This window comes from Lathamus discolor, chromosome 21 (assembly GCF_037157495.1).
Source record: "Lathamus discolor isolate bLatDis1 chromosome 21, bLatDis1.hap1, whole genome shotgun sequence".
Taxonomy (NCBI): domain Eukaryota; kingdom Metazoa; phylum Chordata; class Aves; order Psittaciformes; family Psittacidae; genus Lathamus; species Lathamus discolor.
The window spans coordinates 1,132,207-1,150,390 of NC_088904.1; the positions used below are offsets into that span (position 1 = coordinate 1,132,207).

Here is an 18,184-nt window from a genome sequence, read left to right on the forward strand (position 1 = left end):
AGAAAGAGGGTGTTACAAACCATTCCTGCCCTGCTGTGCGCTTCACCCTGGGAGACATCAGAAAAGCAGTTCAGTGAGAAGTGAGGGCTTATGGATTTTGGCATTCAAAAGGAAGCATTAGGAAGAGACAAGCTTGATGTTCATTCCGGTGCCACCTTTGCTACGCGATACACCGGATGACGACGTAGTTTCTAGAACAGAAAATGTACACAGGAGTAGACTTAGGAGATACTGACATTAAGAAACCAAAGAAAATCTGGTAAGGGGTTGTCAACAGCTTCTTTCTTCTGCTTTCAGATGTTTCTAGCCTTGACACATGCAGCTTTGTGTATGAGGAGGAGTTGGAGCTCAGGAAGAGAGGAGGGCGACCAGGAGCTTAGAATGGAGCAGGAGCCAGGGGACAAAATGGGGATATAAAGAGTCTGCTCTTCCCAGATGCTGATGTGGGACATGGTGTGGATCCCAGCTAACTTCTGAGCAATAAGAAAAGAACAGGGATTGAGAGCATAGAAAACTGAGACCTGCCAGACTTGAGGCCCCAGGTCCCCCAGTGGGTTACAATGCCTGCTGCGATGTGCTTCCATGCAGCGTGATGCCATAGAAATGAGCACACTCCGGAGCAATCCAGCTTCATTTCCTCCTGGTATTCTCTCCTATTTATGCACCCAGCCTGGCCAAGCCTTGCTAGGCCCAAACAGTCCCTCTGGAAGAGAAGGAGAACCAAAGGAACTCCTACAGCCTGTAAAGCACCTTTCTGCTGCCTGAAAGGAATAGAAAGAAATCAGTGCTTTGGAGGGCTCTTCTTTCTCTCCTGGCTCTGTTTTCCAAGCTAAGAAGAGCCAGAGGCTGTGGGAATGACAGGATTATCATCACTGGGGCAATGCAGTTCAGGTACTTCTCTCCGGTTCATGAAGCAGGGAGGGAAGAAGGGAATGTACCTGCTTGAAGGGCTACACAGGGTGACACGTTCCTTGATGTTCCTTTCTAAATGTGGCTCTGAGTCATTCTACAGAGCTGATGAGAAAAGTGACCCCCCTGCAACAGAAATACAAAGGCAAAAGGGATTTGTTCAGTGTTCACTGCCCCAGCCCTGGCTCGGAGCCTGCAGCAGGAGAGAAGGGCTGGCGAGCTGGGTGAAAGCCACTTCTCCTGCAAGGAGCAGCCACAGAAACAGCTCGAAACCCTCACCTAAGGCTACGTGCAGCTGCAGTCCCAGGGAGAGGCGTGCACGGTCTTGTGTCTGCCTCCATCACGCGAGTTCCTTCACGTGCCAGGTCAAACGGGGCTAACGCAGTCATTCCCCCCCTTCATTTCCTCCTCTACTTGATGCATCTCTAAGGCTGCGCCCCAAAACCTGCTCCCCCTGACACAGAGCTGCAGATAGGGCACATGTACCCCTCGTGGCGCGCGTTGCCCTGAGGAAAGCCAATGGAGGTCGTCAGGGCTGCGTGGCACTGGCTGGTAGATGGGGCACTGGGGCTTCCTCAAGCACTCCAGCACCGGTCTGTGGTCACCAGCACCAACCCAAACTCCAACCTGCGCTCTCAGCATCACCTCAAATCACTGCAGCAACCCGGTGCCCTCGGGCAGAGCTGAGCCAGCAAGCTCATGGGCAAGGAGGGCAAGGGGAAGTGCAAGCCATGATGGGGATGAATGTGGTTTATTCGGGTTTAATGCCATTTCTCCAGGTTCAGCAGCACTGTTAAGTTAGCGCCGCACTCCTTAAACCTGCTCCCGGGCTCAGGACCTGTCTGTTCTTATCCTTCACTGTTCAGATCACTGGAATTGGACACAAAATGCTCATCAGGGCACCTTGTTGCAGCAGTGCCTGCGGAGGGGAGGCAAATGCCGTGATTCCTGAGGGATAAAGCGCATTTAGGGATGTTCAGTGTGCCGGGGACCCCCTCCCCAGAGAACACTCAACCTGCGGCTGTTAAAAACAAGGAATACGCTGGTTTACCAAGGGGGCAGGGAGGACCTGGCGGCTGAACGCGGGGGTATTTAATTGCCGTTAATTACTGATGGAGGTACCGGGGGGGTCGGGCTGCAAGCGGCGGCACGGAGGGACCATCGCGCACAGCCTTCTGGGAGCTGTAGTCCTCGGGCGCGCCGCCATCTTGGTGCTGCCGCGCCCCTGGAGGAGCTCCCCGGCAGCCATCTTGGGGGGGGGGCTGTGTCAGGCGGGGGCTGAGGCGGAGGGCTTGGGTTTAGAGTGAGCGTTGTTTAGATGTTGGCTCGAAACCGCTTTAACTCCCTCACAAAAGGCAGCCTGAGCGGCCTCGGGAGTGCTTTGACAGGCCTGGGGCTGCTTTGGGGTGGTTTGTGCGGGTTGTCCAAGGCCAGGTTGGACGGGGTTTGGAGCAGCCTGCTCTAGTGGAAGGTGTCGGGGGGGCTTTAAGGGCCCTTCCAACCCGAACCATTCCATGATTCTGTGAGGGAGTTCTTGGGCCTTCTGCCTCTGGTACCCCCTCATGACGTGGGCAGGGAATTCGGGCTGCGGAGAGCGGAGCAGGAGCAGGAAGGAAGGGATGACGGGGTGGTTAATGGGGCCTGAATTCGGGAAGGAAGGGGGGGGTCGGGAAGGAAGGGGGGGAATACGAGGGCATGCGGGTCCCGGGCAGGAGAGGCAACAAGAGCTTGCCTTGTGCACGGGGAAGGGAAGGTGCCCTTGCTGCAGCCAGGACAGAGCAGGTATCGGGCTGCGAAGCTAAGCAGCAGCATAGGAAGGGATGGGAGAGGGCAGCAAGGGGCATGGGGATGTGGTCAACAGGACTGCAAAGCAACCAGGGCTTGTCCCGGGGCCGTTGATGCCCTTGGTGGTGTCCTCTGTGGAGCTGCTCCTGATGCTCTTCCCAGAGCCTGCTCTTGCGTTGCCTGATAGAGAGAAGGTGACTCCTTCACGCGGCAGAAGGAACAATGGATGGTGCTCATCAGGCTGCGACTCCGGGTGTATCCTTGTGTTTCCTAAGGATTTAGTGAGCGGAATTGCAAAGACGGGCACTCGAACTCGCTGAATGCCTTTGAGCCTGAACTCGGTATCTGGAACTGACTCGGTTATGTATTTATACCATTACAGATATAGCCGGTTCCTTAACAGCAGTGCTGATTTTCACAGGGAAAGGAAAAAGCACACGCACAAATCCTGCTGTCTCATCACACAGCCTGCATGTTTTGAACATAAATGCATGTATTTATGTTGGAGTAATCCAAACAGATCCTTTCCTTCATGAGTCCTGTGCCATTCTTATCAGGAGCCAGGCCATCCCCATAGATCTCTCGGGCTGTTTCATTGCTCTGCAGACACGGAGGGGTGCTAATAAGCTTGCTTTCAAGCATGTGTTCAGATGTCAACACTTTTGCTTCTGTCAGAAGCTTAAAAATGGAAACAGTTTTCTCTTTAAGAAAACAGGACCCAAATAAGGAGATGATGGAGTGCTGAAGATTCCTCTAGCGAGTCTGTTCCAGCTCATTCCTTAGAAAGGCTGTGTGTGAAAGCCCAGCGAAGAGGCCAGTAGATCTGGGCTTTGTCCAGGGGTCCCTGGGTTTAAAGCTCTCTACAAGCACTTGAGCACATTTTCCCCGTGACCCGGCTGGGTGCAGCTTCTTGCTCTGCCCAAGCTGTTAAACCCCTCAAGCTTTACTTTTGGGAATTCTTCTAGTGGCGTGACAGAGACAGCCCTACCCTGCTGCCAGAATGGAAGCTATCAAGAAAAAGATGCAGATGTTGAAGTTAGACAAGGAGAATGCCATTGACAGAGCAGAACAGGCTGAAACAGATAAGAAGGCAGCTGAGGACAAATGCAAACAGGTAAGAAGGAATAACCCCACGGGTTGTGCGTGCAGTGTGGAAATAAGTTTAACCAGACGGTGTTGCAACTTCCTGATTCAGAAAACAACATCATCTGAAGGCAGGTTTTCTGTTAAGCCTCTTTTGAAGTCTTTTTGCCTCTTTTTGATGTTAGGCTCCTTCAGCCTGCCTGGGTATTAACTTCTCTTTTCAGCCAGCTGATTCTTTGCAAAATTAGCACTACCCACAGATTACTGAGAGGTTTTTGTCTGAGTTGTCTTGAATCTGACATAATTGCCTTAATTTTCTTGTGTTTCCGTGGACGAGGCATTACATACTCAGAGCTGTGTACCTTGAACACCTGTAGGACAAGCGTTAATACCTCCTGAAGAGGCAGCTGTGTCTAAACATTCATTGAGCCTCTCCTTGAAATGAGTTAGTGATGCTCGCTTGACTAGAGCTGAGTATACAGAGTGCCCTGTAGAGGTGCCAGCTGTGACCCAACTGTGTTATTTGTTGTTAAGAATAATCAGAAAGGTCTTAATTCAAAAGCTTTTAACTGAATTTTAGTGATATCATTCTCCTTTTGCTTACCAATGATCTTTATTCTGGGGGTCTGCCTCCTATTTGAGCCGTAGCATTTGCAGACCGATCTCGAAATGTAAGCTGTCTACACTCAAGTTCCTTACAGTACTTCTCGTAAAATCCCCATGTCTTTGCCTTGTGCGTTCTCTAAATGCGGCTGCTTCTCCTGCATCCTCCAGGCTACTATAATAAGTAGTGTTCGTCTAGCCAAGTGTTTCTTATGTTCAAGTTTAGTTTGAGAGCTTGGATGATAGATCTAAACTTTCAACCGATACCCATTCAGCTAAAGCAACAGAAAAACATTTCCAGAGGGTCAGCTGCTGCTGTCTTCCCTCTGCCCCCAACATAAGGAAAGCTACTTGCCTCCTCCATGTGTCTACAGTAAGGTGCTGCAAGCTGCACACTTGTCACCCCACATACGTAGTCCCTGTTTCTTTCCTAGCTTCAGAGGTGCTGATCGGATGCTGTTTCTGTTGGGCCTCTGTTCCACCCACTAATCTTCCTGCACTCAGTAACAGCCACAGCAGACTGTTCTTCAGAGCAGTTAATGGTGATTGAATGCTTAGCCTCCCTTTACATTTAGTTCTCAAAGGTGATTTCCTACAGAGTGATAAATGACACGCTTGTGGGACTTTTTGAGTATCTATATGAGGATAATTCACAATGAAGAGCTGAAAGAGAAAAATCAATCTTTGATCCTACCCCTCTTTTCTGAGTTGTATCAAATCTTTCAGCTTTCTTTTTTTCCCTCTGTGGGCACAGTACTTGAGTAGTGATTTTAATGGCATGCACAAAGGCAGCATCACCTCCTTCATCCTGCTCACTGTCCCGCTGTTAAAGCATCCAAGCAAGCACAGTCAGTTCTCTCACACTGTCTGGTTACTCTGAGTAAAAGTATAGCAACATCACAACAGTCAAGAATAGCACACTACCAAAAATGTCATTCACGCTATCCTTGAAGCTAGAATGAAATCAGGCAGTGCACTCAAACACAAACTATTTTGAGTGAACTATTTTGATAGACTACATTTATGTGAAGGCAGAGCTAAATGGTTAAATGGGTTTCTCTCCAGACTGAAGTGTTTTGTATTGCAAATGAAATGATGGAGCAGATGGGTTTGCAGGCACACCCTTATCAGCAGCAAGCCTCCTGATAATGTAAATTCTTCAGGGAGCATGAGACAGTTTGTCATTAAACAGTCTCCTGGCAGGTTATAAATAGTTCCATTCTAGTGTTGTACTGCCTGGATTTATATGGTATGGAGGAGAAAGCTGGACTTTGCAGGAGGATGGGGCATACCTTGTTGGGCCCCAGTTAGTCAGGGAATAACTGAGGCTGGAAGGGACCTCCGAGGTCACCAAGTCCCACCTCCAACTTACAGCAGGGTCTGCTCCTCCCTGCTTCCAGAGCATCCTCTTGGGCTTGAAGCGTCCTGAACATCAAACGATGATTAGGGGCCATTCCCTAGCTATACAGGAATTTCCTAATAAATCATCAGGTAGTGTTAGGACAAACACAAGGACTTCATTTTAAAACCTTTACAGTTATGCTGTAAAACTAACTGGTGCAGGGTGTTGAGTCCAAAACAGAAATGAGGTGTAAAAGGGCTTATACCAACTTATGTATTAAACCAGATCCTCTATGTGCTGTGGCAGGGAATGCAGGGATGGTGTGTTTCCAGTGATCCTTCCCTTAGCAACTGCTAGTGGTCCTTCTCAAACTATGTGCCCAAGCAGAACTTTGATCTAGTCTTTTGTGACTCTTTGTATGTTATGTTAGGTTAAAACTGATAGTAAAGGGAGGTTTTAACCATACTAAACTGGAATTGTTAACGGATCAGAATGGTCACTTTGTTGTGTTTTGGGGTTTTTTCTCTCTTGACAGGTAGAGGATGAGCTGATGGCTCTGCAGAAGAAGCTGAAAGGAACCGAAGATGAACTGGATAAGTACTCCGAGGCACTCAAAGATGCCCAGGAAAAACTAGAGCAGGCTGAGAAGAAGGCCACTGATGTACGTACCTAAAGCTAGTATTTGTCTGCAACTACACTGTGTAGCTCACACTACATACGTAGTAGTGATTGTAATCTTTGTATCACAGGACGTTGCTCAGGGTATAGGGAAGGCAGTGTTACATTGCAGGTACATCAGTCCCCTGTCTCCAGGGCCAAAATGAGCTGGGGCTGGGTGTTCTGCACCGGGGGTTGGATGGGTACCCAAAGGGGGGCTTGTAGCCCTGCACCCTCAGGGGTGTCTGAATGTGGCGGGGGGGTGAGGAGAGAGCTGTCATGGGTGGACATTCATGAGGAAGGACCAAGGGAGCAGGACGGTGACCTGCCAGGGAGGCTGGGGCAGAAGCTGTGGCGCTAAGGATGCGCTTTGCCTTCGGCCACGTCGCAGGCTGGCGAGGCAGGCCGGGCCGCGCAGCCGTGCGTTGTCGGGCCTGCGCGGGGCCCCGCGGCTGAACCGCACCGCTGGGGGCGGCCCGGGACCCCCGCGGCACAGGGGGCGAGGGGGCGGGTAACGGGCGGGGCGGCCCCGGGCGCGGCCGTCCCGGCGCTGCTTGCGCAGACTCCTCAGTGCTACGTCACCACCCCCACCTCCAGCGGCGTGACGTCATCGGCCCATTGAAAGGCGCGGGGCCGCGCGCCGCCACGTGCAGCACCTCCGCGCCCTGCCCGCCGCCAGCGCCGCGCCCATGGCCGCGCCGAGCTCCCTGGAAGCGGTGAAGAGGAAGATCCAGTGCCTGCAGCAACAGGCGGATGAGGCGGAGGATCGCGCCCAGGTCCTCCAGCGGGAGCTGGACCTGGAACGGGACCTGCGGGAGAAAGTGAGACCGCCCGGGCTGCCTGCTCGCCTCTCTCGGTCGCTCTCTCCCGGGCTGCCCTGCTCCTTCCTTCCTGTCTCTGGCTCTCTCTCGCTGGGGCGTGCCTGGCTCTCTCCCGCTCCGGGAGCGCGGCTCGGCTGCCGCCTGCCTCCACTCCTCGGCTGCCCTTCTCGCTGCTCCGCTCCGCAAACTCCCCGCGGACCCCGCCGGGCTGCCGCCACGCCTCGCCCGCACCGACCCCCGGGGGCGCGGGGCACGGCGGCGGTTCGGCCCCGGCCCCGCTGCTTGTCGCGCTTTGGGGCTGTTTTCCTTCGGAAAAAGGCGTTGCGAGCACCGGTCGGCATCGGGGAGCGGTTGTGAGATTAGCAGGAAATGGCTGTTTAATTAGGAAAAAGCGCTGCATGACAACGAGCGGGGAGTTCCCGCCTCTCGGCGCCGCACCGCTGGCTCCAGCACAGCTGGGGAATGTCCGAACTGCTCAGAGATAACTTTCCCTCCTGGTGTTCGCAGAGCAATGAGAACTCGCCGCTAGTGAGCGGCTCTCCCGGGGCCGGACAGCTGGTTTCACTTAGATTTGTGTGTGATCAGCCTTCCCGGCATCTTCCTGCTATTTTATCGCATGTCAGCGAGTTAGTTTTACCGTATAAGGACTGCGGGCTGCTGCTGGGAGAGGTGGAGCCAGAACTCCAGCTTCCCAGTGCCCCGTCTCCACAGCTTTGGAATCTTGCTTAATTAAACCGTCTTAAAAGTGGCCCGGCTAGTGGAAGGAGCTGCAGGCAGCCCCGGAGCAGCTGCCAGTTTTCTCCATGATGGATGCTTTGTGTGTAAATCGAGAAAGTTAAACACACAGCGCTGGGTAGAAAACAAATGAAATGCTGGGTAATTGATGACTACAGGAATCCTGGGTCAGCTTCCATTTGGATCAGTCACTGAAATCCTTTCCAAGATGGTGCAGCTGCAAATGGAAACCACTTCCTCCAGCTTAGGAGCAGCGGTCGGGGACCAGTCAAGTTATTTTTCCAAGTGTTTAACATAAAGCATCAAACAAGGACCCTTCCAGGATCTGTAGCCCAAAAGTGTTTAAAAGATAATAATTAAAAGCTAATTTTATCTATGGCAGTCGTGCCCAGACTGGGGACAATTCAGTGCACAAACTTGGCGGTTATTAAAGTAGGGCTTGATTTCCTTCAAAGAACAAGCATTTAAAGGAGCAGTGTAGTAATAGCCACCATGTATTTAGAGACACTGAGTTGTTGGTGTTGGCTCCATGTGAGCAGCTGTTCCAGCAGCGTCCATCTCTTATCTAGTCTCCTTTTTAAACATTAATAGTGTCTCCAATTAGTCTGCAGTTTATTTAATAACATAGAAACAGATCTTCTTCTTAAGAGCAGCCTTCTGCTTAATCCCTTAACTACTACAGGAAGCAGTGAAAAGGGGAAGTGAACTTATTTTAAGAACATATCTCATTTTTGCCCTATTTGTGTTACAAAGCTGAGGGTCTCCCCCACCCTGAGGCCAACGGCATCTGCCCCGCTGAGCATGTAAAGGGAATTAAATGGCTTTATCCAAGGGCAGAGGAATCTGCTGTGAGGTTCTTGGAATAATCCACGATGGAAACAGTTCAGGTTTTAATTGTGGGATCCAACGGGGTAGATGCAGCACCCGGATCTGAAAATACTTCTCCGTGGTGTTGAGTCCTTTGTTGTAGGGCAGGAATGATAAGTACCATTAGGAAAGAAAGGAGCAGCACATACTTAATACCTTTAAATTCCTGAGATGCCTTTGTTTAAGCAAACAAAAAGCAGCCCTGGGAAACAGAGTTTCCTCTGTGTGCCCAGGAGAAGCCTGCACAGGTTGAAGGGAACACGAGTTGAGAACATCTGTCAGAGCCTGAGAGTGGCTTGTCCATGACCTGGGTCTGGTGGTTGTATTCCCAACAGGCTGAAGGGGAGGTGGCAGCTCTGAACAGGCGTATCCAGCTCGTGGAAGAGGAGCTGGATCGTGCCCAGGAGCGGCTGGCCACAGCCTTGCAGAAACTGGAGGAGGCCGAGAAGGCAGCGGATGAGAGCGAGCGGTATGGTCCCTCCTTCTTCTTTCTTGTAAAGCAGAACAATATGAATCAAATGCTCCTGTATCATTTAGTACCTGCATGTGCTAATTGTGGATGGCAGGTCAGAGACTCAGAACTTTCCTATAAGCTTGAACAAGTGATTCTGTTAACCTTGAGGAATGGGATGCTGTGGGCAGAACAGGATATTTTGGTTCTAAATATTGAATTCTACCTTAGGACCTTCGAAACAAAAGGGCTAAAATGCTTCTACATTAACCACCTTTGCTTTGACTTCTGCAGAGGAATGAAGGTTATTGAGAACAGAGCAATGAAAGATGAAGAGAAAATGGAAATCCAGGAAATGCAGCTGAAGGAGGCCAAGCACATCGCTGAAGAGGCTGACCGCAAATACGAAGAGGTAAAAGTGTTGAGGGAAGGATTAAACACACGGGAGGACCAGGAACAGCTTTGTTACTCGTCATGTTACTCGCTCCTTGTACACTTCTCACTGCTTTCAGCTTGGAAACGTGCCCAAAAGGGAGCATCTTAAATGTTTAATACTAAAAACACCACAAAAAATGTAACTTATTTGGGGAAAAGGCTGCCCTGGCTGTGCGTGCCAGTGTTAACCTGATTTCTTCAGTCAGAAGGGAATCACGAGCATGGTGCTTTGAGAGAAACACCTGAGAAATTCCAGCCTGGCTCCAGAATGGTCCTTTTCTCTCCGCAGGTTGCCCGTAAACTGGTTATTTTGGAGGGTGAACTGGAAAGAGCTGAAGAGCGTGCAGAGGTGTCTGAAGTGTGAGTAACTTCAGCTACATGGAAGCGGTTTAGAGCATGGTGTATTTCAGTAGGAAAGCCTATTCCTGGTAGGCAGGTGTGTCGTGTGGGTAGAAAAGCTGTTTTGTGCCCTCTGTACCCAGTTTTCTTCATTCACATTGATTACAATGACTCCCTCCCTTGTATATGAAGTCGTAACAGGGACAGTAGTAATTTCTTCTTCATTTTTTCTTGTAGTAAATGTAGTGACCTTGAAGAGGAGTTAAAGAATGTCACCAACAACCTGAAGTCTTTGGAAGCTCAATCTGAAAAGGTGGGTTCTGTCAGTAAACAAAGGGACAGGGGCACAGTCGGAGCTTGTACATAAAATAGAGGGGCGGTGAAGGGCTGCGCTGCCCAAATCCAGAGCAGTCGTTGGGTGATTCTCTGCAACGCAACTTTGAGCCAGCACCTGCATGTCCTTTCCCACACCCCCCAGCTGCTCTCAAGTTCTTGATCTTGCTCTTTTGGGGGGGTTTTGCCCTGTTCATAACTCTTGATTTCAATAATCAGGCTCTAGAAGGCTTCGTGCTCTCACCTGTTCACTTCTTTCTGCACTGCACGGGCACTTGTGCCTGTTAAAGGACAAGATGATAACGAAGGAACGTGACATCCCCCTTCTCCCAATGGGGGTTTATGGACCGGAGTCTGAAATGTCTCTGGGAGGAGGAGGGAAGTGTGGAAGAGATATTTTGCAGCTTGTGGAAGAGGAAAAGTGGTTATAAATAGGGCAGGGCTTCCTAAACGTGCGTTATTGTTGCTGCAGCTTCCCTTAAAGAGTGTTTATTGTTTTCACAGTACTCGGAAAAAGAAGATAAATACGAAGAAGAAATCAAGATTCTCTCTGACAAGCTTAAAGAAGTAAGTTTGTGCAGCCTCAAACTGCATTTTGGCACCGTGCTTTTAACAGCATCCAGTTACTTGATTTCATTTTTTCTAGGCTGAAACTCGTGCTGAATTTGCAGAGAGAACTGTTGCCAAACTGGAAAAGTCTATTGATGACCTGGAAGGTAGGAAATCACTGGAGTGTCCTTTAAAAGTGGGCAGTTTCCAATCAAAACAAAATCCTGGGAGCGGGCGGTGGATTGTGTTGGGCAAGGACAGTGGAATGCGTTGGGTGTCAACTGTCCATCAGTGCCCGTAGGCAGAGGGAGTCCTCCTGATGGACGTTCTCTTTTGAGAAGTTGGTAACAGTGACCCAGGTTTGGCCATCTCAGATGTGGGGGCTCCCGGGCCCTTCTGGTGTAACCAGATCACAACCTGCTGCATTCCATAAGTGAAAAATGATAATTTTAAGGTTAAAGAAAGGGAAGTGTAGGGGAAGCTCCTGCTCTGCAGCTCGGGGTTTCCTGCTCTGTACTGGTGCTCAACTCTGTATCTTTCCTTCTCTTGTTTCTCTCCCCAACTGCTTCCTCTGCTGCCTCGCCTTCCCTGCTGCCCATCTCCCGCTGTCCGCCTCTTCTCTGGACTGTTTTTCCACCTCTCTTGCTGCAACCTGCCTCCTGCCCTGGGGCCGATAGACGAGCTCTACGCTCAGAAGCTGAAGTACAAAGCCATCAGCGAGGAGCTTGACCATGCTCTCAACGACATGACTTCTCTGTGACCTTCACCTGGGCTGGGCCGCTCTGCCCTCCGCGTCTCTCATACTTTCTTTGCCTGTAAAACCTGTCCCTTCTGTGCAGCCGCCACAGGCACCCCCTCCGCCTCCTCTGTAAGAACCGAGCTCAATAAAACCGAGATACCTCGACCTCTCCGCTTTGGGCTTTGCTTCTCTAGAACTCTTCTGCAATCCACAGCGGTTGACACTGACCATGGCACCAGGACGTGCAGGTGGTGCCGGGGCAGGACCCCACACTTGGGGTCATTTTGAGTCAGTGTTCCTAAGGACACATGTAGCAGCAGAAAGCTCTGGGCATGTCCAGTGTGTGCTGGCAGTGCTCCATCTGCTTGGTTAAACACCTTTGGGACAGCAAAAACCCCGAAGGATGTAAATCACATGTTAATTATGGTACATGACAGGTAAGACATGTACAAAAGTCTCACTGACAGAGCAGTTACCAAAGAAATGGGTCCATTTTGTGAATGCAGTTACAGCGGTGTCCCAGACATGAAGGTAAGTTATCAGGGGTTATTTAAAGAGCAAATAACGTGGTTTAAGTCTTGGTTTTTCTTTCTTCCTAGAAAAACTTGCCCAAGCCAAAGAGGAGAACCTGGGCTTGCACCAGACACTGGACCAGACACTCAACGAGCTGAACTGTATATGAAACGGTGCCGGACGCCCGCGCCGCCAGGCACTGCCCCCTCCACCCGCGTTTCCCGCATCGTCCCCGCACCCTGCCAGAACCAATAAGTTATGGACAGTGCAGCTGCACACGAGGCCTCGGTGCCGCCGTGCCCCAGGAGCCAGCCCAGGCTCCTTCTGGGGCAGCGGCTGCCACCGCGCCTGCAGCGTGCAGGAGAGCGTGAGCCATGCCCAGGGCCGCGCACCCGCCTGGTCCCGCTCTGTGCCGGTCCCCGCCGGCGCGGCCGCAGCTCTCGCTCCCGGTCCATCGGTTGTTTCTATACAGCCCCGGTAGAAGCCGTCCCCGCGCAGTAGCGTCGCCCCCGCCGCGAGCCTCTCACCGACGTTTCATATTAAACCGTTTCTCACAGTTACCACCGTGTCCTCGGGGCCTCTTTGTAGCGTTTCCGTGCGGGTGACGTCACGCCCCACCACGTCACGCCCAGGCGTGACGTCAGCTTACCGGCCCCGCCCTGTGCGTGTCTTCCGGGAGCGCCGGCGCCGGGCTCTTCCCGTCGGAGTCGGCGGTGACGCGCACCGGGCTCAGCCAATGAGGACGCGGCGGGCGCGGGGGCGGGGCCCGCGAACATGGCGAAGACGTACGATTACCTCTTCAAGCTGCTGCTCATCGGCGACTCGGGCGTGGGCAAGACCTGCGCGCTCTTCCGCTTCTCCGAGGACGCCTTCAACGCCACCTTCATCTCCACCATCGGTGAGCGCCCGCCCCGCCGGGCCCCGCGGCTCGGCGCTGTCGGTGCGGGCTGCGCCGCCCCGGCCCGGCCGCCCTCGCTCCCTGAGGCCGTTACCGGTTCGCTCCGCCGGGCAGCGGCGGGGGAGGGAGCTCGGCCCCCGGGGCTCCTCCGGGACCGGGCGGGAAGCGCGCCCGTGACTCGGTGCCTTCTCTTCGCAGGTATTGACTTTAAAATCAGAACCATAGAGCTGGACGGCAAGAGAATTAAGCTGCAGATATGGTAAGAGCCGTGTCCGGTTCGGTGCGCGGCGGCCACGTTCCCGTGGAGTTGTGGTTGCATTTGTGCTCTTTGGGAGCTCTTAGGACCCCAGAGACAGCCCCGGTGGCTCCAGCGGTTGGTGGCTGCAGCCGGTGCGTGCCGGTGGTTTGCGTGACCCCCGTGTTCTCTCTGATGCAGGGACACCGCCGGGCAGGAGCGGTTCCGAACCATCACAACCGCCTATTACCGGGGAGCCATGGTAGGAGCGTGGGGACGGGGCGCGTACGCGGAGCCCGGCTCTGTATTTGCCCCAGTGCCGGTGCTGGGGCACCTTCCGTGGCCGAGCAGCCGCGGTTGCGTTACGCGGAACCGTGACCCAAGGGTTTCCAAAGTTGTTCAGTGGCTCCTTTGCGCTGTGAAAGGAGAACTTGAGCTCCTGTTCGAAGTAACCCCCGCTGAAGCTGCCCCCTTCTAATCTTTAGGGCATTATGTTAGTCTACGACATCACCAATGAGAAATCGTTCGAGAACATTCGGAACTGGGTCAGGAATATCGAAGAGGTAATTTCAATGCTTCCTCGAGGAATGTTAAAGGTGGTGTTTCTGCCTCCGAAAGCGGTTGGAGCTTTATTGCTTCAGATGCGTTGAGTTTCCTTTGAATTTGAAGGGAACCAAATGGAGTGAAGATCAGTGATGGTGAATGTCGGGGTGAACAGTAACTGAGGGGTGGACGAGGGGACGTGAGGGGTGGTGTGTTCCTGCTGCTGCAAGTGGTCTGGGAGCGGTTGTGATGCAGGACACCCACTGGGACATGGGCTGTAGGGAGCCTGTAAATCCCTGGGAGGTGCTGAGCACCAGCATCTCCATGGTAGGGCCTCGGTGTGTGCCTGCGCTCCCAGGGCAAAGCCTGTGGTGTGTTTGTGTCTCAGCACGCCTCTCCCGATGTTGAGAAGATGATCCTGGGGAACAAATGCGATGCCAATGACAAAAGACAAGTGTCCAGGGAGCAAGGGGAGAAGGTGAGTGCTGCAGCGTCACCGCCTCGCAGCGCGGGCTGGTCCAGGGGGGTGGAAGCAGCCGTCGGTGTCGGTCCTGGGGCGGTGCTTCCAGGTGGAGCTATCGAGCGTTCCCCAAGCTGCAGCTGCAGCGCCTTGTCCTGCTCTGATAAAAGCTGGGTCTGTGGGAAGGGTTCGCGTCCGGTCTGTGCTCGCCACGTGCCAGGCACTGGCCTGGAGGTTTCCTGAGCCAAAAGGAGGAAAAGGTTTGCTGGAGTTGGGCAGTGAGGAAGTGTCTCTCCTTGGCTGAAAGCTGCTGAGATGAGGAGGCGGGGTTGTCTTTGCAGCATCAGGTGTTGCTTAGTTGAGGTAGAGATGGTACATTTGCACGCTGCAGATGCTACAAGGCTGACAGGGTGTCCACGCGAGAGCAAATACAACAGACAAAGGAGCAGATTAGAGGGTAAAGCAGCCCAGCAGAGCCGGTGGGAGCCGATGCTATCGGGAATGAGATTCAGTTCCCAGTATTTGCAGCTTGTTCTGCTTGAGTAAATCCCCTCATTCCCATGAATCACGCCTGGGGGGGGGGTTGGAGCTGTTCCCTGTGCTGCCGCTCGGGCTGGAGCTGTTCCTGTTCTCACCTGCAACCTGTTCGTGCGCAGCTCGCTGCCAGCTTCGGGATTAAGTTCATGGAGACCAGCGCAAAGGCAAATATAAACATAGAGAACGTGAGTACCGGGGCCCCCCCCCTTGCAGGACTCATTGGCTTGTGCAGACAGGGGGTGGGAGCACTCAGTGCTGTGTGGGGCTATGAAATGTCCTGTGAGGACCTTGGCTGCCCAACGTTGTGCTCCTTTATTTAACATGGGACGTGCCACAGGGGGCTGAGAGCAAAGTGAGAACCTTGGCTCGCGTCTTTGCTTCACTGCTGTGATTGATAAAGGGCAACGCTTTGCTGCTCCATAAACCTGGGCCTGCAGGTGTGGCCTGCGCAGGGTTTTGGGCTCAGAAGGGAGGTTTGGAGTTGGAAAAGGAGCATTAAAAACCCAGAGGATGGGGGAAAAGCTGAGAACTTGGCTCTTCAGGAGCTCGGTGCACACAGGAACTCGGGAAGGCAGCTCGTTGCTAAGCAAAAGTGTTCCTGAGTACCTCTTATTTACCATGTAACCCCCAACTGTTGCGCTCGCTGCAGGCATTTTTCACTCTGGCAAGAGATATCAAAGCCAAAATGGACAAGAAGTTGGTGAGTAACTTTTATTTCATCAGTGTTGTATTTCAGTGGGAAACAACCCCAAAGCCAAAGTGTGTGTATGAAATATTTTGTGGCCTTTTACATGGGGAATGCACCAAATGTTAGAGGCGTTAGTTCTTAGTTCTGCCAAGCCAGGCTCTGACCTAGGCTTACCACCAACTGTCTGTACATTGCAGGAGGTGGGTGCAATGGGTGAAGTTCTCTGTTCTCTTGAAAGGGAGGGGTGTAGGTTTGGGTCTTGCTGTGGATTCCTACGTGTTTGAGCATTTACTGGGGGCTTTTTATCCTGGCTGCCTCTGAGCCCATGGAGGAGAATGGGCGCAGCAGGTGCTAGAGCTGAAGGCAGCGGCTGCAGTTCTCTGATGGATAAGTAACAAAATACTCTTTGTGTCTCCAGGAAGGCAACAGCCCCCAGGGCAGCAACCAGGGCGTCAAAATCACCCCAGAGCAGCAAAAGAAAAGCAGCTTTTTCCGATGTGTCCTTCTGTGAGGGACACGGCCTTAACCCGAGCGGCTGCTCCCTGAGCTGGACTCTGCCTGTTCCGAGCGAGCTTTCCCCTGGCTGTGGACTTTGCATTCTCAACCCTGTCACGTCGTGACCGTACGAGTAAGGAATTGGTTCTTTTAGGAATTGTCTTGACTCTTCAAGTTTGGAGATGAAACAAGTTTGTTTCTGTCAGATTGCCCCGGGGCATGTTGTCTAGCAGAGGGAGCGCAGAGCACCTGGGACCTGTGATACAGCACCTTTGCTTGCAGGCTTCTACCTTCTGGTTTGTATCTGTGATATATCCAACATGGAGAGATGAAGTTATGATCAAAACAAGAAATGGAAACGCCAGCACTAGTGAAGTACAGGTATGAGTAGGTGAGACGTGTGTGTAGCCACGTCTAGAGGTGCATATAGAACAGTTGCTTCAAAACAGCAAAGAATTGTGCTGCTGTGAGCAGTAGAGGCTTGTACCTTCTTCGTAGGTAGAAGGAAGCCTTCTGGATCTCCACCTCTAGGCTGCTATAGAGAAAACCCCTTTATCTGCCTGTTACAGTTGTGTCACTGTGGACAATCCATGCGTACATTTGAAGTTAAAAAATCATCCTTCTCAAAAGAATCTCTTATATTTTTAAGAAACCAAAGTGTGCTGTAAATGGAGTGGTTCCTTCCCGTCAGGAATTATGTTCTCCTTGTTAGACGTGACTGTGCTTAATTAAGTACTCCAGATGTTCAGACGTGTTTCAGAGGAGATGATGGCTACAGCAAGTCCCATGCGAATGGTCTGTTCTTAGAGAAACAGGCCTTGGTTCAGGCAGGGACACTCACTCAAGCATTCCAGCTTTTCCTTCTCCACTTGAGAGCAACTCCAGATCTGTCGTGACGTAATAGCTCAGTTTATATCGTGACAAGAACATGTATTGCACTGCTTCCAGTGGTGTGGCCTCACGCACACTTTGCTCACATACGCAAAAGAATGTTGCACATACAAACACTTTCTGCAAACCAACTTTTGTGAAGCTGAGATTTGCCTCGCTGCTGACCCGGATTTCAGGCGGCAGCAAAGCTGTCACTGGTGAGCAGCAGTGCAGACGGTGTTAGTCCTCAGTGGAAATAGTCTATGTATTTATTCTGATGTACACAGTCTAGTACATTCCAATGTGTAAAATGAAACAGCCAAGTAAAGCTTCTCCATAGCTCATTAGTGTCAGTTCAGAGTCTGTAAGCCTGACTTCATTAGGCTGACATAAGGAGCCAGGAAGAGCCATCTCCTTCAAAGTCTGCTGTGGAGTGATTGCAGTTACGGTGTATTGAATTTAAACAACCATATCAGCTGTGTCCTGCAACTCACTGGAATTGTTAACATGCTTTGTTGACATTGACAACTGCACTTCAAGGGTAAAATTAAAGCTGATTTTAACGTTAATGAATTTACTCACCAGTTTTGTTTTCTTCAAGCTTGTGGTATTACAGCCTGGCCTCAAAGGAGCACTCCTGAGTATTGCTGTAGTTAATGGTCTGTCAGATTCAGACTGAAACTAGGAGTCTGCAGCATGCGACTGGGCTCAACAGGAGCATTGCCTGTTTTCTAGAATAGAAAAGGAAGTTTTCCTGCAGAAGTTACTGGTTTATGAAAACGCATTTTCTGTGCTACCAACGTTTTGTTACGTTTAAAGAGCAGATTACAGCGAGCTCTGTTCGTGATTAAAATCATACATGGAGCTTTCCTCTAACCAGATCCTTATGATGTTGGGTTTCTTTTTTTGCTTACTTGTGGCTTTTTAGTGTGAGGACTTGGTGACCGTGCACCATAGGGGACGTACATGCTGGTGTATCTGTAGGACAAATCACTTTAAGCTACTGAAGAGCCTTCTAGTCAGTACGTGCTTCAAAGCGTAGTTAATGCAGAGCTACAGATTGGGCAAGCAACACTTTGATCTTGAGATGAGGATGCTTTTAAAGAAAGAATGTGCGTGCTTCAAGAAATGACTGAGGCAGAGGTGGGGAGGTCATTAAGGCATGGGCTGAATGTTGTTTTCCTGCACAAAACTCATCTGCTTAATGATTTGTTTCTGGCTTGGTAGTAAATGTGGATTGTCTCGCATCCATCCTTCTACTTCAGTAGAGCCAGATGCTGCAGCCAGACTTTTTCAA

General features: G+C 51.5%; 2 protein-coding genes across 5 annotated transcripts; both read left to right on the forward strand.

Annotated features, from left to right (window-relative positions):
* The first annotated feature begins 3,506 nt into the window (after nt 1-3,506).
* TPM4 (tropomyosin 4) lies at nt 3,507-12,721 on the forward strand. 4 transcript variants are annotated; one of them, XM_065699962.1, is made up of 9 exons: nt 3,507-3,808; nt 6,258-6,383; nt 9,138-9,271; nt 9,548-9,665; nt 9,978-10,048; nt 10,265-10,340; nt 10,865-10,927; nt 11,007-11,076; nt 11,587-11,813. In XM_065699962.1, exons 1-9 carry the CDS (start codon nt 3,695-3,697, stop codon nt 11,667-11,669), a joined length of 855 nt encoding a protein of 284 aa, XP_065556034.1. In that variant the 5' UTR covers nt 3,507-3,694; the 3' UTR covers nt 11,670-11,813. The 4 variants fall into 4 exon arrangements, with proteins under 4 accessions (XP_065556034.1, XP_065556033.1, XP_065556036.1 ...); XM_065699961.1 differs by lacking the exon at nt 11,587-11,813 and adding an exon at nt 12,248-12,721 and having other exon boundaries at nt 3,514-3,808; XM_065699964.1 differs by lacking the exons at nt 3,507-3,808; nt 6,258-6,383 and adding an exon at nt 6,981-7,200.
* A 156-nt stretch (nt 12,722-12,877) lies between these two features.
* RAB8A (RAB8A, member RAS oncogene family) lies at nt 12,878-17,763 on the forward strand. The gene is made up of 8 exons (XM_065699968.1): nt 12,878-13,059; nt 13,258-13,318; nt 13,496-13,556; nt 13,780-13,857; nt 14,226-14,315; nt 14,954-15,019; nt 15,484-15,534; nt 15,941-17,763. Exons 1-8 carry the CDS (start codon nt 12,936-12,938, stop codon nt 16,031-16,033), a joined length of 624 nt encoding a protein of 207 aa, XP_065556040.1. The 5' UTR covers nt 12,878-12,935; the 3' UTR covers nt 16,034-17,763.
* Nucleotides 17,764-18,184: the final 421 nt, after the last annotated feature.